The sequence below is a fragment of the Lampetra planeri genome, chromosome 10, assembly GCF_965212315.1.
Source record: "Lampetra planeri chromosome 10, kcLamPlan1.2.h2, whole genome shotgun sequence".
Classification (NCBI taxonomy): domain Eukaryota; kingdom Metazoa; phylum Chordata; class Hyperoartia; order Petromyzontiformes; family Petromyzontidae; genus Lampetra; species Lampetra planeri.
This window is the reverse complement of record NC_136116.1, coordinates 14,696,308-14,716,827: the sequence shown is the minus strand read 5'-3', so window position 1 is coordinate 14,716,827 and position 20,520 is coordinate 14,696,308. Positions and strand designations below refer to the sequence as shown.

At 43.8% G+C, this 20,520-nt stretch overlaps 1 protein-coding gene across 1 annotated transcript in view; it reads left to right on the top strand.

Moving 5' to 3' along the window:
* Positions 1-20,520, top strand: part of LOC144721071 (uncharacterized) — a 120,288-nt gene that overhangs the window by 61,145 nt on the left and 38,623 nt on the right. The window contains exons 25-40 of the mRNA XM_078598405.1: positions 2,537-2,628; positions 3,630-3,751; positions 4,749-4,946; positions 5,980-6,144; positions 6,972-7,161; positions 7,933-8,072; positions 8,780-8,893; positions 9,136-9,226; positions 10,086-10,259; positions 11,395-11,704; positions 12,465-12,579; positions 13,272-13,601; positions 15,024-15,093; positions 15,623-15,757; positions 17,378-17,530; positions 18,865-19,051. Of these exons, the coding sequence (XP_078454531.1) occupies positions 2,537-2,628; positions 3,630-3,751; positions 4,749-4,946; positions 5,980-6,144; positions 6,972-7,161; positions 7,933-8,072; positions 8,780-8,893; positions 9,136-9,226; positions 10,086-10,259; positions 11,395-11,704; positions 12,465-12,579; positions 13,272-13,601; positions 15,024-15,093; positions 15,623-15,757; positions 17,378-17,530; positions 18,865-19,051 (2,586 nt within the window). The remainder of the gene's footprint in view (positions 1-2,536; positions 2,629-3,629; positions 3,752-4,748; positions 4,947-5,979; positions 6,145-6,971; positions 7,162-7,932; positions 8,073-8,779; positions 8,894-9,135; positions 9,227-10,085; positions 10,260-11,394; positions 11,705-12,464; positions 12,580-13,271; positions 13,602-15,023; positions 15,094-15,622; positions 15,758-17,377; positions 17,531-18,864; positions 19,052-20,520) is intronic.

Below are 20,520 nucleotides of genomic sequence, written 5' to 3'. Positions count from 1 at the left end.
TGTGCTGCGGCCGTCTGGAACGCTCTTCTTTTCAATGTTGGGAAGCCGCTGGAGAGCTACGCACTTTCAAACCATCTAAATTGAGCGGCTTTTTGTGTTGTGTGTTGTCTTTCACCCCACATCTCCAATTAGCACGGTTGGCTACGTACAGTGCAAAAGAAGTTCAACATACATAGATAATGGGCACGTGATGATGCAAGATTTAAATCCATTCTCATATGTGCTTAAATATTTGTAATTGGCTCATGTTATTTCATTTTATGATGAGGAAATCAAATATTATTGACCATTGTAGATGGGATGGTGGTATTGTTATTAACTGTAGATGTGTTGGTGGTATTGTTTTTAACTGTAGATGTGTTGATGGTATTGTTGTTAACTGTAGATGTGTTGGTGGTATTGTTATTAACTGTAGATGTGTTGGTGGTATTGTTCTTAACTGTAGATGTGTTGATGGTATTGTTCTTAACTGTAGATGTGTTGGTGGTATTGTTATTAACTGTAGATGTGTTGATGGTATTGTTCTTAACTGTAGATGTGTTGATGGTATTGTTGTTAACTGTAGATGTGTTGGTGGTATTGTTGTTAACTGTAGATGTGTTGATGGTATTGTTGTTAACTGTAGATGTGTTGGTGGTATTGTTTTTAACTGTAGATGTGTTTATGGTATTGTTATTAAGTGTAGATGTGTTGGTGGTATTGTTGTTAACTGTAGATGTGTTGGTGGTATTGTTGTTAACTGTAGATGTGTTGATGGTATTGTTGTTAACTGTAGATGTGTTGATGGTATTGTTGTTAACTGTAGATGTGTTGATGGTATTGTTGTTAACTGTAGATGTGTTGATGGTATTGTTATTAACTGTAGATGTGTTGATGGTATTGTTTTTAACTGTAGATGTGTTGATGGTATTGTTATTAACTGTAGATGTGTTGATGGTATTGTTATTAAGTGTAGATGTGTTGGTGGTATTGTTGTTAACTGTAGATGTGTTGGTGGTATTGTTATTAACTGTATATGTGTTGGTGGTATTGTTTTTAACTGTAGATGTGTTGGTGGTATTGTTGTTAACTGTAGATGTGTTGGTGGTATTGTTATTAACTGTAGATGTGTTGGTGGTATTGTTATTAACTGTAGATGTGTTGGTGGTATTGTTATTAACTGTAGATGTGTTGGTGGTATTGTTATTAACTGTAGATGTGTTGGTGGTATTGTTATTAACTGTAGATGTGTTGATGGTATTGTTATTAACTGTAGATGTGTTGGTGGTATTGTTATTAACTGTAGATGTGTTGGTGGTATTGTTATTAACTGTAGATGTGTTGGTGGTATTGTTCTTAACTGTAGATGTGTTGATGGTATTGTTTTTAACTGTAGATGTGTTGGTGGTATTGTTGTTAACTGTAGATGTGTTGGTGGTATTGTTTTTAACTGTAGATGTGTTGGTGGTATTGTTGTTAACTGTAGATGTGTTGGTGGTATTGTTATTAACTGTAGATGTGTTGGTGGTATTGTTATTAACTGTAGATGTGTTGGTGGTATTGTTGTTAACTGTAGATGTGTTGGTGGTATTGTTATTAACTGTAGATGTGTTGGTGGTATTGTTATTAACTGTAGATGTGTTGGTGGTATTGTTATTAACTGTAGATGTGTTGGTGGTATTGTTGTTAACTGTAGATGTGTTGGTGGTATTGTTATTAACTGTAGATGTGTTGGTGGTATTGTTATTAACTGTAGATGTGTTGGTGGTATTGTTATTAACTGTAGATGTGTTGGTGGTATTGTTGTTAACTGTAGATGTGTTGGTGGTATTGTTATTAACTGTAGATGTGTTGGTGGTATTGTTATTAACTGTAGATGTGTTGGTGGTATTGTTATTAACTGTAGATGTGTTGGTGGTATTGTTGTTAACTGTAGATGTGTTGGTGGTATTGTTCTTAACTGTAGATGTGTTGGTGGTATTGTTGTTAACTGTAGATGTGTTGGTGGTATTGTTATTAACTGTAGATGTGTTGGTGGTATTGTTCTTAACTGTAGATGTGTTGGTGGTATTGTTATTAACTGTAGATGTGTTGGTGGTATTGTTGTTAACTGTAGATGTGTTGATGGTATTGTTTTTAACTGTAGATGTGTTGGTGGTATTGTTGTTAACTGTAGATGTGTTGGTGGTATTGTTTTTAACTGTAGATGTGTTGGTGGTATTGTTGTTAACTGTAGATGTGTTGGTGGTATTGTTTTTAACTGTAGATGTGTTGGTGGTATTGTTATTAACTGTAGATGTGTTGGTGGTATTGTTATTAACTGTAGATGTGTTGGTGGTATTGTTCTTAACTGTAGATGTGTTGGTGGTATTGTTGTTAACTGTAGATGTGTTGGTGGTATTGTTCTTAACTGTAGATGTGTTGGTGGTATTGTTGTTAACTGTAGATGTGTTGGTGGTATTGTTATTAACTGTAGATGTGTTGGTGGTATTGTTATTAACTGTAGATGTGTTGGTAGTATTGTTATTAACTCATTGATTGCTCTTTTTATTTTCAGGACTGTGGCGCTGATGAATCAAGCATCTAATAATACTTTAGGAGTCTTTAGTTCCCTCGACATACCTACAAACGAAATGAATGCATTTAACCGTAAGTTCACGATCAGAAATATGTACAATTAAGTTTTTGCTGAAGCACCGATTGTCAAGGCAACCATTATATTTAAATATATAAGCATAAATATTGCTAAAGGATTATCTTCACCTCAACAGCAATATACAAACTATGAAAAATGTGGCCTTATAAAATTACATAACATTAAAGCAGCAGAAATGTTTGGCACAGCTGTGTCGTGTGTTTGCAGTTGTCGTAAATTAATTAAATCACGGTTAGATCATATTCAATGGCAAATCCCTGTACATAATTTGTTGCGATGGCATTGTAGTCGAGTGCATTGCTATGAACATGTAATAGCAATGCACAGCCATGAATCAACTGGCTATGCGACACGGGATTGCCTGTGCCATGTTGGCCATGAGGGTTATTCCACCACAACTCCACGGAGCTGCGAAGTGTGGCTTGGTGAGGATAACGCGCTGTATATATACTGTACGTATGTTGAATTTCATTCGCACCGTACGTAGTCAACTGTGCTCACCGGAGGTGCTACAAAAAGTCCAAGCATAAATAGCCCCGAGCTTAGCGAAAGAGCTGTCATCAATTTAAGTTTTTCGAGTATTTCGAACAGAAATGTTCAAGGACAAAAATTAGTGCTGCATATGCCATTGTATTAAATGAGCCACGTCCTTTCCGTCATCACACACACCTGGCTATTAGACATTGGTTATCCCCATAGAAATCTATGGCACTATTCCTGCAGAAACAAATGAGCGTATACATACCCCTAATAATGGGGAGACTAACAAACAGTTCTGCTACTTTACTGTTACGTCTTTAAAAACAAGAAGCCCACCTCTGTTCTTTAAAGGCTAGATGATGCTCGTCTGTATGTACACACTTTTGTGGGATTTTTTTGTCCACGGAAGCATGCTACATCATTCTGCTTCACGTTTGTGAGGGCATGCTGTGTGACAAGGTGCGCGTGCTGTGGTTGAGCTGCTGTGTGACGAGACGTTTGGTGTGACCTGCAGAGGTGCTGGTGCTGGATCTGCTCAAAGATACCGGCAGCCTGGTGGAGCAGCTCCGGCAGCTGACTGGCCTCTCAGAGGGAACCATCGCGGCATTTCTCGGGGCTAAATTCACAACCTCCCAGGTACCCGCCCAAAAGAAACAACAGCACTGCAGGCAACGCGACCCTCACAAACCCCCCATTACGTGCAAACTACACGGTATTATAAGTTTAACACGTAGGCTTTCGCCACCAATATCCATAATAGAGTTTTTTTGGGTTAGATCGCGTAATTATATAAATGTGTCGTTAAAGCCGCCACCACCCGACACAGCAAATTAGTAAGGGTTGGAGAGCAATTAACAACATTTACAATGTGAGTACGACGTTTCGCCAGTAATTACAACCAGCTTCATCAGGTGACAGCCAGATTTGTGGGGAAGTCCTCCTGTTTCGCTCCTTAAATAGAGGCGTAGATGCGATGACATCACTTGTGTCTCTTCTTGGGCGAAGTGGGAGGGGGGATTAATGAATGCGTATAAAAGACAATGGGTATACACAGTATTGATTCATAATTCGTTTATTTGGGGTTACATTGTGTAGGTACACTATCTTATCTTAACGGAATTTATATAGCACCTTAACCAAGGCACTTTACAAAGAATTAAGAACGGTACAACGTGGCATGTGATGGTGGAGATGAAGTGAATGAAATAGATGAGAAGAAGTGCTGGGGGCAAATCTGTGATGTATGAATTAGGTGAAAGTGAAAATTGATGACAGTGAATGATGACCAATCAATTGATTGAATGAATGAGGTCCATGAGTGATAACCGTATAATGAGACGATGAAGAGGTTAGAGTAATGGTGATGGTGATTACGAGGGGGTGATTGAGGGGACGTCGTGGGGTGATCTAGGGAACAAGAACTGAGTTTTGAGTGTGCAGCGGAAAATGGTGAGCGAAGGTGACTGCTTAATGTGGAGGGGAAGTTTGTTCCAGTGAAGGGGAGCACGAAGAGATATATGGAATCGTGAGTTATTCTGTGTATTGCCTTACAACGTCGGTTCGGTAAATGTGAATCTGGGGAAATGTACCTTTTGACATTAATTTCTGCCACGTGCGTGTTCTTCTTGGCAAGGTGTATGACCTGACGCCACTGATGATGCAAAGTGCGAGCCAAATGTGCAACGAAGAGACCCTCACTCTGCTTCTCAAGTTCCCGGAGGGCACAAGCGGCAACGTCAGCCGTGATCTCTGCTCCATGAGCCCACTTGCCTCCATCAAGATGGTCATTACTCTGTTGGAGCACATCAATATCCGCAACGTCATTTACAAGGTAGGCCGCAGGCTTTTGTCTGCAAGGTACAGCACGCACTCACAAACTCCTCTTGTCTGTGATCATGTCGAGGGTGGTATTGGACGGATCCTATTTTCCGCATTTACCTGAGGAAATTGCTCCTCTCATTACTCGTTTTATCCACGCAGTTGTCTGGACACAAACGTGGCTAAGAGGGTTAATGCAGTGTTATTTATATGGCTGACTCGGCTCCTCTGTAAAAAATACAAACGTGTGTGGGAAGCCACTGCTAGTCGACTCATCTCAGGATAAACTTGGATATTAGAACAAAATCACCTCTGCTTCTGGATAGCCCCTCTTATCCGTGAAAACAGGTGGATGATGGGAAGAGTGGACGCATTTAATAGCGGAAGTTATTAAGGATACTGTAATATGTAAAGGATGGGTGAGGCATTATTTCGTGGGATATTCTCATGAGTTCGAGAAGGTAATATCTGGTCAGCATTTGTATCCAAAATAAACTTGAACACCTGCCGTCTAAACGGTAGTGGCATTCAAGGAAAAAAAGGTAATTGATCATTCTCTTTGGGTCTTTCAGTAAAGTCACGTAGATAGAAAAATAATTAAAAAAATCACGACGTTTCAATCGCAACACAAGCAATCGTCTTCAGGTGAAAAAATACAGCAGGTGGACTGCTGAGGCAGGAAGAAACATGGCGAGAGAGCTACTGCAGCCAAAGGTTAGAAATGTTTGAGATGGATACAACCCAAGGGTAAGTGGGCAGGGCTAGAGATTACATTATCATTCTTGGACAAATTGTAAAACAATGTCAGCCCAGAGAGGAAAGATGCATGAAAGATTATTGAAAATTGCTGTTGATGAAATTCATGGCCTGTGCTCGAGTGAGTGAATGTCAGCAAAACAAGACTGTGCAATGCTGTCGACATGAAGAGGCATTCATCGACAACTTTAGTATCTTATACACGCATGTTTTGTGTTTTGCATGCATGTACAATAGATGTGTTTGTTGTATGTAATTGCGTGTGTTCATGCATCATGTACATTTTACAGATGCTGACTCCCCAGATACTGAAGGACTTTGAGAACCTCCTGTTAATAGTGGTTGACAGGCTGCTAATGATAATGCAAAAGGTAGAGCCATTCATGACGACCTTGCCACAACTGCTGGATGCGGTGAGGCAATTGAACATCAGCGACATAATGCAGTCATCCCAGGTAACGCCCCACTCACACTGCAACAGCCTCTGTGGCCCGCTCTCAACAAATACACATGCTTCCTCGAAGAGAATTGTTCCTCACTACCCATGGCATCTTTCCCTTCAATATCTATGTATTGTAAAGATGTGTGGCTTATTTAATTCGAGTTTAGTTCATTGATTATATCTATAACAGACCCTTCTCCAACGGCAAATGAGAATGTATATGATAGAAATGTATTGCATGATCAAACAAAAAAATATCACAGGTCAAGCTTATTGTGAATAGCATATTTTACAAGTCGGAATTCTACACAATTCAGGCAGTGCAGAGTCCCAACGCTGACAATGGTTCTATACTTTCATGGCCATGAGCTGGCTGGAAATTCCTCATTTCTATGGCAGAGACGAGTGTTTCAATAGAACAATCACCTCATTCAGGTGTAATATTAATTAAATATGGATGGCCACGAGTGATGTAACTTATAATGATGTTCTAGAATGGCAAACATCGCACAGTGGCACTGCGGGGGGCAGATGCCTCCACACGACGCCGTTTTTTTTATATTCCGTCAACCCTGGATGGACAGAGGGTTTTAATTTTTCCCCTCACCTGGAATTGAATTCACAATCTTGGATTTGTGAGTCGAGCCACTCTGCAACGGTGGCACCAGACTGAAAAGAATAATAAAGCGAGAGAATCAATTAAATACGCATTTGAAAAGGGTGCTTAATTTGGAGGGAATAATAAGGATCCATGATTTGTGAGTGTAACCGTAACGTACTTCTACCCACGGGGCAAACAGGGCTCCCGCTTCACCGAGCGCTGCGCGGCTGTCTGTCCAGTCCCCAGGTGCGCGGCAGGCGAGAAGCACAAACACTCCGTCCCTGAGTAAACTCTCAAAGACCTTCTGCGCTGGGACCACCCAGAGGATGTTGGCAGACGTGAGGATGGCCAATCTTCCCACCCCATTACCATCATCATCGCTCTCCCCTGAAGACTTCAAGGCTAAATATAACATCCCCTACGGCACAAGTGAGTTGGGGGAAGTTTGGCGGAGGTTTCGTAACAAATGGGATAGAAAGGGCTATATGATTCTTAATTACGTGAATCGTGGAGGTGGAGTGTATTGTTACGATAATCCCGCACCACGCAACAGAACCAATCAATTCACGTTGTCACGTGGGCAAATACGCCAATTGATTTGGTTTTTCAGCAAAAAGGAGGAGTGTTGAAAAGAAAAATGTTGACAATTTTATGCAGCGTTGCGCTGGAGATTACACCCAACATCATTGGGTGTTAACAGAAGCTCAGCGCTCATGTGGCTATGAGTAGTTGAATTATTATTTACATATATGTATTTTATTGAGCATACATCTCCCTTATCTCTATGGAATATTGGCACTTTTGTTTTTTGTGAGCGCATGTGGAGGTGTCAATCGCATTGACCACGATACATTATTTACATGCAACTAGAAGTGCATTAAATGGTATCAGAGTTTAGTTTCGTTTGCCCTGCTACTTGAAGGACCTAGCCCTAACCCGAACATTCCCACACCTTACCTCATGTTGTCACAAGAGCAATAATGATCGGACTAAGATGAATCAAGAACGAGAAGGTTCACTTTTAAATCGGCCTGACAGCCTTCCTCGTCTAGCCCGTTGCCTTTTGGGGCATCAGGGCCTGACTCCTCTCTGTCCATTGCTGCATCTTTCAACCGAGACAGCTTTCATCTCGTCTCTTGTTCAATGTTCGGCCCTCAGTGATTACCCCGTGACGTGTTCTCCCCCCCCCCCCCTCCCAAGGCCCCTACTGTCTCGATGTGTACACGGACATCATTCACGGCAAAAACGGCGAAGTGATTTGGCGTTTCTTGAAGCCGCTGATGCTGGGGAAAATTCTGTACACGCCCAGGAGTGCAGCGACCGAACTGCTCATCCGCACGGTGAGGCTGCACCCCCCGGGCGCTGCAGCACATCACGCCTGTCGCCTTCGCCAAAGAAGTGTTCAAAATTATGTGAATGAAATCAATATTAAATTAACTTGCTTGCAGTGATGTAACGGTTATCATGCTGGACTTGCAATCCAGAGGTTCACCCGTTCGATCTGCTGGCAGTTGGAAGAATGGGCAAGTGTCTCAAATCTCCCCACCTCTGTCCTCCCGGCAGTTTAAATGGGCACCCCACAGTTGATTTTGTAGGTCACGTGGTGGTGGTGGGGTAAAGTGTGGGTACTCCAACCTGTTCGATGATGTCCGGCCAGCTTGGAAGAGTAGGACTCGAAATACCCTGCAGAGACGCTCTAGAGAGAAGCTCTTTCTAGCGAGAGAGAGAGAGAGAGAGCCAGCGATCTCGCGCGAGAGAGAGCTAGCGGGAGAAGCTCTCTTTCGCGAGAGACAAACGCTCTCTCTAGTGGACGGCCTTCTGCCAGCAGTGGCATGAGCGAGTAATTGCAGGGCTGCACCTTTAAATAAATCTCGAATTTATTATGTAGTGACAGAAGTAAACATTTAATCATATCCTGTTTTATGCAGCTGCAGTAATAGTTAATAAACTAATGGATCAAACCATTTGTTTTGTTATTCTTTGTCCCTAAACATGTGTACCTAAACATGTGTACTGATGTATAGTTGCAATGTTTTGTCATGTGCAGGCCAATTCAACATTCCAGAAAATGGGGGAATTAAGCAGCTATGCCCAAGAATGGTTGGATGCCATGGGTAACCAAAATGCCAACTTGCAGATCCAACAATTGGCAATACTGAAGGTAAGTTTCATTTGATCTCGGTGCATGAGCAAAGTAAAACGCTGAACTAAATTATTATTCTGAAGAAAATGTGCTGAAATATATGCATTTATGAAGTATACGAAAGGTAATCGTAGAGTATTGTTCAGTTGTGATACATTTTATGACAATTATGTTGAGGTGAATGTGGTTTTGATGATCAAATGTGTCCAGCTATTGTGGATGTGGTTTCCTGAGTGTGGTTTTCTTCTCTTCCGTGTCAGAATGCCCTGGCAAATCCCTTCGTACAAGGCTTCATCAGAAGTCAAATGAACATAAACATGACAAGCTTCATGCAAAACTTGAAATCTTTTGGTAAGATTTTCTCAAACGGTCTGAAAAGCTTTACATTTATTTTAATCCGTACTTTACTGTATTATTTTGTTTTAGTATACTATAAAGAAGTAAAGTGTTAGGTACAGGTTTTAAAATATCGATACAACATTTTGAAATGTCTCATTGCGATGAACCATTTATATGCATGTCATGAATCGCTAATTCCGTTTTCATTACGATTTACTTGGTTTACAATTATTATAAAATGCAAACATTTTACCAAATAAGTACTGTTTTTTAAAGTGAAAAGGAGAGGAAAATGTAAATCATAATAAAAAAATAATTATGCTTTCTTTCAAACAATGCTTACCACTTAAGAGCAGGAAGATATTGCAATGTACTGAATAAATAAATTTAGGATACAGTGGATGTAAGGAGAGGTTGTTTGTTGCTTTGTACAAGTGGAATACTTTTCCCTCCTTTCAGTTGGAACTCCAGTATATCTAATTTTAAACACTAAAGCAAAGACCACACACCTTGCATGGTAATATCAGACTCTTTGTCCTTTCTAACACCCATAGTAGCACTTTCCTTTTGAACATTCCATTAAGATGATGGTGAATGTGTTAGCAATCAGTTTGCTTGTGTGCGCTACGAATCCAGTGACCCGAGTTCGATTCCCACTCACAGCCAACACCAGTGACGATTATCTGAACCACTCCTGGGCTGCCCCTCGGTTGACTCAGCCTCAAATGAGAATCTGGTGTGGTGTGTGGGCATGGTGTTGGTCACCCACCCCCTCGTGAGTGCTGTGCCAGCCTTCATAGGTGCTTTGCTGAACAGCACTCACCCCAATAGTATTAAGGCTAAACAGGTAATCGTTGTCCTTGTATCGCAGAGGAGCTCGGAGTTCAACTCACTGACACTACAATGGATAACTTGAAAACGCTTTCCACGCTCATGGTGAACATCTCATCGTGCGTGGAGCTCAACCGCTTTGTGCCGAGCGATTCTGTGGAGGAGCTCAACAAGAGGGCCGTTGGACTCAACAAGGAGAACAATCTCATGGCCAGTAAGTCTGCACACTCTTCGGGGAGATGCTCCCCTGAGTCAACGCCACCTCTTTAACCCGGATCTACATGACGAAGCACTATTCTCGTTGCTAAAACGGCACATTGTGTGGGATTTTCTTGTCATATGCTTCAGCTAAAAGTTCGCCGTTATGCTGTTTGCCTTTCGAATTCACACAAGTGATACTTTTAGGGTGACACAATTCACACTTTCATTTACTGAATTACTATGGTAATGCAACAACATTGTCAGAAAACGTGAATGTGTCGCTCTACTCAATAAACAAAGCAACTACGCACGGTACAACTCACTTGGTCGCTGTTTTTTTCACTGCAATAATGCTACTTAATGAATTATTGCGGTCACAAATAGAGTACCGAAGAAAACAATCTCAGTGCTCAATTGTACGTGGAGTTTTATGAACACTAACTCACTTGTGGCACTCATACCAGTTACATGGTCAACGGGTACGATGATAAATGATACTCCACTGCGGTTACAGTAATAGCATGTCACGTGATGATTTATTGTGGTGCAATTTTGCATACTGACTGGTCTCCATGTGGACATTGTAATCAATCTCAAACATCAGGCACTTTCTTTAAGTACTGTAATGATCACATGTGCCAAAAACTGATAAAGCTTATCTCCCGTAAAAAGTTGTCAGACTCATTGAAGCTTCCAAGGTAAATAATTGTTCTTTATCATTATTACTACTACTGCGAAATGAGTGTCAGAAATTTCAGTCACCAATACATAGCACAAATAATTACAGACTAACGGGAAAGCCATCGTGTGTCTTTTGAATCCACAAAAGTCGTGTGGATTTTTTTTGGGTGCTTTTGTTTTTCCCTCCACATTTCTTAATGTAATGGCTGCGATAAGTTTGCACGTGATCATAAGCCACTTCGTAGAGCTATCATGGTGGCCCAGGTCACTTCTGAAAAAATATCTATACAGCTCAGTGGGCCTTACATGGTAAAATAAAAAAATACATTATTTAGTTTAATAGTCTTTGTCAGTTCCACGGTGGCGACCGCACAGCGGTTCGACTGCGATCCGCCCACCGAAAGGAGCTGGAACTGCCGTGCGGCCCTGCACTTCAAACATTCATCTCTTACGTTGTTGCTCCGCAGGTGTTATCTTCCACCTCCCCGAGGCACAGAACCGCTCCCGTCGTGCCGTCTCAAACCTCCCGCTGGCCACCCACCTCAACTACACGCTGCGGCTGAGCATTCAGAACGTGATGCGCACAGACTACCTCCGAGACCTGGTCTGGGTGCCGGGTCCGCACACCAACCAGAATTACATGTACTACACGCACGCCTTCCTGCCCATCCAGGACATGCTGGAGCGTGCCGCCATCTCCCTGTACATCGGGCGGGATGTCAGTGAGCCGGCGCTGCAGGTGCAGCCCATGCCGTACCCCTGCTACACGGACGACTTGTGAGTGGAACGCATGGCGTGTGCCTCTTGTAGGCCGATGAAAAACCATCATGAGCATTGCCGTGGGGAACGAAATAAACAATCAAAGGATAAGTATCCTTCGTAAAAAAATCTGTTAGCCCGCGTACACATTTTAAAGTTTTTACTACACTTCCAGTCGATCACAGGATACTTCTGGGAGTAAACAATTTCAATGCATGCAAACTCTGGACCGGTTTCAACATACAGTGTCTCATCAGCAGCAGTAAGGCTAGCTTGAACCGAGATCAGTTATAGGTCAAAGCCTAATACTTTCATTTTCAGTAGCACATACTGCATGTGAGGCTGCACAGTTGCATCGGGTAGAGCCCTGGGTTAAGACTCTACAGCAAGTACTCCAATGTGTCTCTGCTACCTTACGTCATCATTTTAGTTGGCACATTTGCTGAGGCCATCAAATTTCCTGTGTATTGGTGTATTTTATTTTATTTTAAGTCATACTGGGTCTTCAACTTCCAATCTCAAACATGCTCGATTGACAAATTGCCAAGAACGCCACCAGTTGCCTGAGTCACTTAAATCAAATCCACGTCTGTGGGTGTGATTAGCAGAATAACGGGGTGTATATATGGATAGTCTATAACTGCAGAGTTGCCAATCCACGTCAAGATCGGCTAATCGTTTTTTTTGTTTAAGTTCCTTTGCCGTAATGGCTTATGCGTCCACACTTTGTGACTGCACGTTGAGTGATCATCGCCGTGTGCTTGTGGTTGACGTGCAGGTTCCTGCACAGCGTTGGTTTGATGTTTCCCATCCTGTTCATGATCGCGTGGATCCTCACAATCGCAAGCACTGTCAAGTTTCTGGTTCAAGAAAAGGAACTCTGCCAGCAGGAGGTAGGCACTTATAATTATTATAATAAAAAAAAGAACTGTGCTTCATCACCTAACTATGCAATACTGTTATATTGATGGCTACGGGTGAAACAAAGTGTCGATTGATTAAATGATGAATGCATTAATTTGTGCATGGCGAATTAATTACAGTTTCTAACACGAAAATGTTACCTTTAGGCTTATGGCAGAAACCAAAAAACAGAATACCAGATAAGTAACACAAATGACAGAGTACAAACAAGACAAAACAACAACCTATGAAATTGTCAGTCGATTAATCGTCGGCATGCCGATTGGTCCGGTTCACGAATCTGCTGGTTTAGTTTACGCCGCGGTGACCGTGTCCCTCACCAATGGCTGCCCCCTCTTCTCTTCAGAGCAATCGTATCGCGAGCAGGGTACGCTGTAAACATAGTTTGTCTAGAGTAGACACTTAAATGCTGGGCATCAGCATGTAAAACAAAATAATATCACAACCCGTATAATTATCTTAGCACGTTTATTGTCATTGTATCATCACCAATGCTTGTAACAATCTTGGGATGTAGCAATAGAATGTTTGGGTCAGCGGCGTTGACCCCGCGTCACGTGACGCCTCGCTTGACGACTACCAGCGAGTGAACAAGCGGTGACGCGGCCAATCGTCCACGCCGTCTGTGCTAACCCCACACCTCGCCCCACGTCCGCCACAGTACATGAACATCATGGGCGTGTTGCCGGCGAGCCACTTCCTGTCGTGGCTGCTCCAGAGCTGCGCCCTGCTGCTGCTCATGGTGATCCTGCTCACGGTCATCCTGAAAGCCAGCGGGACGCTGCCCAGCACCAACTGGGCACTTCTCCTCGCCCTCTTCCTGTGCTTCGGCATTTCCGTGCTGGCGATGGGGTACATGCTGAGCGCGTGCTTCACGCACACCAACGTCGCCTCCCTCACCGCCTGCTTCATCTACTTGCTCAGCTTCTTCCCGTTCCTGGCCCTCTCGAGCCTCACGCTGACGCTCACGCGGTGGCAGAAGTCGCTCATCGTGAGTACACGCCCGCGGTGACGAGAGCGCGCGCGTTGCACTGCCACTCACGGGGGAAAGAGGGGCGGCGGTCGTGCTCGTGTGTTGAGGCGGCGCTGCTGAAGGTCCCGGCTTCAAGACTTTCAAGCTCTAGGAGTGTGGCTAGTTTTGCACTCCCTGCCAAGTCACAAAAGGCTGCACGTTGAATCGATCGACTGCACATAATTCTATCAAGATAGTTAATCGGAAAACATGTGCCAATTTAGCCACAATCACCTGCTCAGCTAGAGAGCGGATTAGTGGTTGTGGTCTAAATCGACCCGTGAACGATATTCGACTGAAGCCGAAAATATCCCCTGCAAATTGTTCCCCAGCATCACGTGCGGCCTTTCCAGGGTCCCCTGTGCGTTGTTATGGGGTTCCGACAGGACTTCGGAGTCTACGCGCGGTCCACAGAGTGCCACGAGACTCACGCTCCATGAAGGGATAGAACATTGCGTCCCGTCTGCATAGAATACCAGCCAACATCCATCACTGCTTGTTCTAGACCAGCTACAATTGGAGGCCAAGTGAAATGTCAAATACCCTCTGTCAGTATGACACGGGACAGACCTGAAAACTGGCACCTACCCACACCCGCTGGTCTGGCTTCATCCAGTGCCAGTATTAATACTGCCCTTCAGCGTTTACAAGCACAGAACCCTGCCCACTGTAGTGATCGTATGTATGGGTTCCTCAGACCAGCAATAACAGGGAGAATCTCTACACTAGGATATGCACATAGTGAGCTATCACTTATTACACCTGTGTTGTGCATTATTAGCAGTAGCATGCTGTGCTGTAAATGGCTTTGCTTGCGCATTCACGAGAACACATGAAAACAACTACCAGTAGGCACAGAGACATTTTCCATATTTTGTGATTCACATAAAATCAACATTTGCTACCCTTTCTCAAACTACTGCTGGATGAAGGCTTACCCATGCCACATAATTCTTGATAGTTTGTTTGATCATAGTAGCTTACTTTGCTGGTCATAGTGGGTTGGGTCTGGAACTGGTTCAAATATTACTCACCGCTGACATTAGCCAAGGTGAAGATTCAAACTTAAGTCCGCTCACTGCGCAGCTTGATAAACATTGCACCACCACTCCCCCCGCACCCGAATCAGAATGACACTACCGTGCTCCATGAGTTACAGTACTGGGGAACCAGCCCAGCACATTGGACCATGAAGATGGAGCGGTACTCATCTAATAAGATAAACACAGCCTCAATGTCAGGCTCATTAACCAGCCACAGTTGGGCAATGACTTGACCACGGCCAGTAATTATACAAAACAATAGCATTTGGATTCATAGAGCATCTCATACGCAACTATATCTCAAGACATGACTGCCGGCGCATCTCAAGACGCTAATCACGTTTTCCTTGCTCTGCAGTGCCTGCTATCACCCACGGCGTTCAGCTATGCAAGTCAGCTGATGGGTCACTTTGAAGACCAGGGTATCGGTGAGTGACCCTTGACCCCCCGAGGGATTGGTTGACAGTTCCCCAGGCGGTGCCTGTTTTAATTCGTCGCACCTTCAAGAGATGGTCAAAAGAGTTTCGTTTAAAAAAAGGGGAAAACTAAAATTAAACTCACAAGGTACTTTGCAGAGGTTCTAGTGTATTATGTCCAAATATCAACCAAAATGCTGGGACACATATGATTATGTGAGAGAAGAGTATATGTCGCTAAAAAAATATTCAGGAAACAAAGAGATCATGCTGCATAACCTTTGCCTGTGTAAGTATGCCTATGCTCTGACTGCACTTTAGTTTGTCAGCAAACCTGATTACCCAGCACTGCACCTGTATTGCCATGAGAGCTCTACCCACATGTGTGTGTGGTGTGTTTGCGTGTGTGTGATGTGTTTGCGTGTGTGTGGTGTGTGTGGTGTGTTTGCGTGTGTGTGGTGTGTGTGTGTGGTGTGTTTGTGTGTGTGTGTGGGGTGTTTGCGTGTGTGTGTGTGGTGTGTTTGCGTGTGTGTGCACGCAGGCGCCCAGTGGAGCAACATGTACCAGTCACCCTTGTATGGGGATGACATTTCGTTCGCCTACCTGTGCTGGATGCTGATAATTGACACGGCCATATACTTCATCGTGGGCTGGTACATCCGCAACGTCTACCCAGGTCAGTGTGACACTGTGAGTGGCAGAGCGTACAGGCCTCCACCCTCTGACGGTGTCGTTGGCTTTTTAGATTGGTCCACTTGTCCAAATTATATTACCACGTTCTGTTGCTGTATAATATTTAGACCGCGTGATCGACTAAAACTAGGCCTTTTAAATTGGTCCGTTCGGTAATTTCACGCACCTATGCTGAAACTTTGCAACAAAACTGTGTGCAACGTAGTGTGCATACCACGAGATTGTAACATGCTAGGAACTCCAAAAAAAGTAAACACGGCAGTGCAGCACCCCACATGTATATTCAGCATAGTTTATTGCATACGCATTGCAAAACAATCTATTGCAAGAAATACAATGAGCATAGCAATATCGAGCATTTGGAAAATACAGCATGGACAACACAGTGTATGAAAAAATGAAGTTTCAATTATTGCGGAATAAAGCAAAGCATTACAGCAAACACATATAACAGATTTTAGCACAGTGAAATTAATAAATTGATGTAAAACAGGCTGAAATGTAACACGTAAAATACAATTCCAATTTGAAAAGCACCTGAGTCTGATCGTTTGTTACCGCACACTGTTATGAATCCAGTCCATCACAAATGTGCACTGCACGTAGCAACTCTAAATTCAACATTAATGTTTCATAACGAAACAAATAAAACACAGTAATATTATAGTGCACGCAATACCAGGTAAGGTCCACTGAGCTATATAGCTCTTTTTCAGAAGCGATCTGGCCACAAATGATAGCTCAACGAAGTGGCTTATCACGTGGAAATTTAAAGCAGCCAAATATCCATAAACGCAAGTTTCCAAATTTGGAGGGCATAACTGGAGGACCCGGAGAAAAATGCACACGTGACCACGGGGAGAGAGAGACACGCAAACTCCAAATACACAGCAGCAGGCGTCATGGTCGGGATGGAACCCACGACCTCCTGCGTACCAGGCGAGGTAGTCGACATCTCCTAGCCACCGTGATGATGATGAGAGAGAGAGAGAGAGACGCAAACTCCAAATATACAGCAGCAGGCGTCATGGTCGGGATGGAACCCACGACCTCCTGCGTACCAGGCGAGGTAGTCGACATCTCCTAGCCACCGTGATGATGATGAGAGAGAGAGAGACGCAAACTCCAAATATACAGCAGCAGGCGTCATGGTCGGGATGGAACCCACGACCTCTTGCGTACCAGGCGAGGTAGTCGACATCTCCTAGCCACCGTGATAATGATGAGAGAGAGAGAAAGAGACGCAAACTCCAAATATACAGCAGCAGGCGTCATGGTCGGGATGGAACCCACGACCTCCTGCGTACCAGGCGAGGTAGTCGACATCTCCTAGCCACCGTGATGATGATGAGAGAGAGAGAGAGAGACGCAAACTCCAAATATACAGCAGCAGGCGTCATGGTCGGGATGGAACCCACGACCTCCTGCGTACCAGGCGAGGTAGTCGACATCTCCTAGCCACCGTGATGATGATGAGAGAGAGAGAGACGCAAACTCCAAATATACAGCAGCAGGCGTCATGGTCGGGATGGAACCCACGACCTCCTGCGTACCAGGCGAGGTAGTTAACATCCCGTCACTGTGGCACCTTTTGTGTTTCCAGGGACGTACGGGCTGGCCCGGCCGTTCTACTTCCTCTTCACGGTGAGCTATTGGCAGCAGGTTTGTTGCTGCGGATCTCGTCGGAGGCCCATGGGGTACCTGGCCAGAAACATGGCTCACGAGTCACCCGCAGACTCCAAGACGGACGCCAAGGGTAAGAGAATACTTACGGTGCTTGAAGACTGTCGTGTAGATCATAAATGTTAGACTGGGTCTGCCGTGATTCTCCAGTTGACATGTGTTTGTTCTGCCATTGACTCCTGATGAGTCAAATTATAACCTGCCTTATGCATTTGCGGATTTCCATTTCCAGGTCTCACTCTCAAAAAGAGACTTGCAGTCTTAATGTGCTCTCACATGTTTTGAACGGAGGTCATTGATTTAGTTAATTGACTGAATGTATCAATTCATAGCCTCTTGTCCATCTCCTGATGGGTGAAGGCCTCCCCATACTGTGTCAGTCGTGGGAGTCGTTTGACCATACTTCACCACATTTGTTGTATATCACTCACCACTGATCTCAACCATGGCCAGGAATCACACTCAGATCACGTGGTTTATGGCACAGAGCACTGAGCGCTGCGCCAGCGCTCTGCCGCAGAATGTCTAAACCTGCTTTTAAGGTTTTTTTTGCAAAGAGTTAAGCACACTTACTTATGCCATGTCTGCATGGTGTTGGTATCGCTGAACGTGACTCGTGCTGCATCTGAAGGGCAATTCACAGCGTCAATCACGCTGATTGTTCAGTTGGCAAGGCGAGAGCGATTCATAAGTGGTGAGACCATTGATCAGATGTGCCATGCGTCACAGTGACGTGTTTTCTCTAGAGTCAGGCCCTAAAGTGTGGGCAGTGTTGACTGAATCTGTGTTTGGCAAAGTTATTTTTGACGTCAAGTTACAATCGATGAGCAGGCCACTCTCAACCGTACATCGCCAAAACAGACCGCCTGTTCATTAACTGCTCTTGTATATCCATCATTGTGACTTTAAACTGCTACAAAGCATTGAACCATCTTGCCCCAGCCTACATCATTGACATGCTGCACCCATTGGTGTGGTGTGGGGATGTGGGATGCAGATCTTCTCTTCATTCCCAGGTCGAGGTTTTGCTTCATGGCTGACCGAGATTTTCCCCGTGTAGCTCCCAGGCTATGGAACGCTCTTCCACGAGACATCAGGATCTCTGAGTCTGTGGACATTTTTTTAAAATGCGCCTTAAAACCTATTTATATGCTTCCACTTATTAAACTATTAGTTAATTTAGTAAATTATTCTTAAAACATATTTATATTATTTTTTATGCCAAGTGTCTGCTGCTGCTTTTCTGTACAGCGCTTTGAGATCCGTGATGAAAGGCACTATGTGAATGTAATGATTATTATCATAACTTCACGTTCGCACAACGTGAGAAGTAGTTGTGATCGGTCAGAGTAGACCGTGCTTCGGGGGTGACGGAATGCCTGCGTACGTCTCCGCTTGGCGCACCAGATGGCAGCATGAGGCCGCAACTGGAGGCGGTTCCAGCAGGCTTGACAGCCGGCGTGTCGCTGCGCTCCCTCACAAAGCAGTACAGCAAGGGCAAGAAGGCTGCTCTCCAGGACCTGAGCTTGGACTTTTATGAGGATCAGATCACCACCCTACTGGGCCATAACGGAGCTGGCAAGACCACAACCATGTGAGTTAAGAGGAGTGTTGCTTCTCACGAGGCATCATCCAGAGCATGCTTAGGGCTTACAACACTTCTGAAGAGGGGTGGCAAGATGCGGGCAGAGTAGTACGCAAGAAGGGGTCACTCTTTAGTTGATACGCTGGTTGATAACCACTCGATTAGTCAAAGTCAAATTGGTTTCCCGCTCAATTGAGTATGGCGTGACGTTCATTGCCCCTTTACAGCCCCGAGCCAGTGTGTCAATTCCACATTCCTTTGGCGAACGTGAGTCTTCCCACAGGACACCCGCTGTTGAATTTGCCCCAAAGTTGACACTCATGTAGTTCATCCCATGAAGGCTCGAGTGGACCCTCAGCTGGGGTTCGAACTCTCGTTACGTTCCGATTGCAAACCGCAAGCTCTCTCACTGGTGCGAGCTGGCCAGTAGTAGACCTTCAAGGCCTGGATTTGTTGTATTTTGTTGCGTTTTCTCTCGACGTGATACGTTTGCCGCCTATGTTAAGCATTTCACCTCCACTAAGAATGCCATTTTAACATGCGTGCCACCAATGTCAGGCCTGCAATGAGTGCTGAGTTCATACTTGCACACAATAAATACATCCCATGTGAGTGTGAATTGTTTAACAACAACACAAACGTGTGAATCTTCGTTAGAATTATATGAAAAGTTCTGTATTTAAAGTGGGAATAATTATTGGTTTGATTGCCAATCAAATACATTGTTTTATTCAACAGGGGAAATCTGAACAAGTCAAGGTTGTTTTGAGTATTTTCATATGGACATTTTAGTTATGAAAATCACGTAACTTATATATGTATACTGATATTTGATTAGTAAAACTATGTTTTTAACATGTAAGCTCACGTTTTATAATGTGACGTTTTTAGGGAAGCTATGTTTAGGCATGTTTATTGTTATTGTAAGTGCAATGTAATGTTATTGGTGAAATGGCATTTCTAGAAAGATGCATTGCCTGTAAACGAATGTTTTCAGCGTGTAATTCCTCAGCTCAGGGCTTTCTAAGCTCCATTCTTCAACTCCACACTCTCCATTCTTCCCGTTCAATTGTCATTTCCATTTGTCTGTCGCCCCTGGAGAGCTTCCCAGTTCCCATTCTCGGAGGGGCCTCTGAAAATCCTTTGGCAAATGATTATTGCAAAGAGGTTGTTATTCTGGTGACTTTGCAATAAGGGCATTAGGGTCTCTGCTTAGCGATTAAAACATACATGCAATTGTTCATTAGGAAATGCAAGCATTCGATTATTGATATAAGTGGAGATCTGGGTTTGAATCCAGGCAGTTGGCTGTGATTAAACTGGGTTCTCAAAGGTAGTGAGTCAATCACAGCCCGGTCACCAATGATCTCAATAATAATAATAGAACATTCTAGAGCGCTGGAATATTGCAAAGCATTATAAGGGTGCTGGAATAAATCACATTACATTTGGTTCAGCACTTAATTTGCTGAGAATGA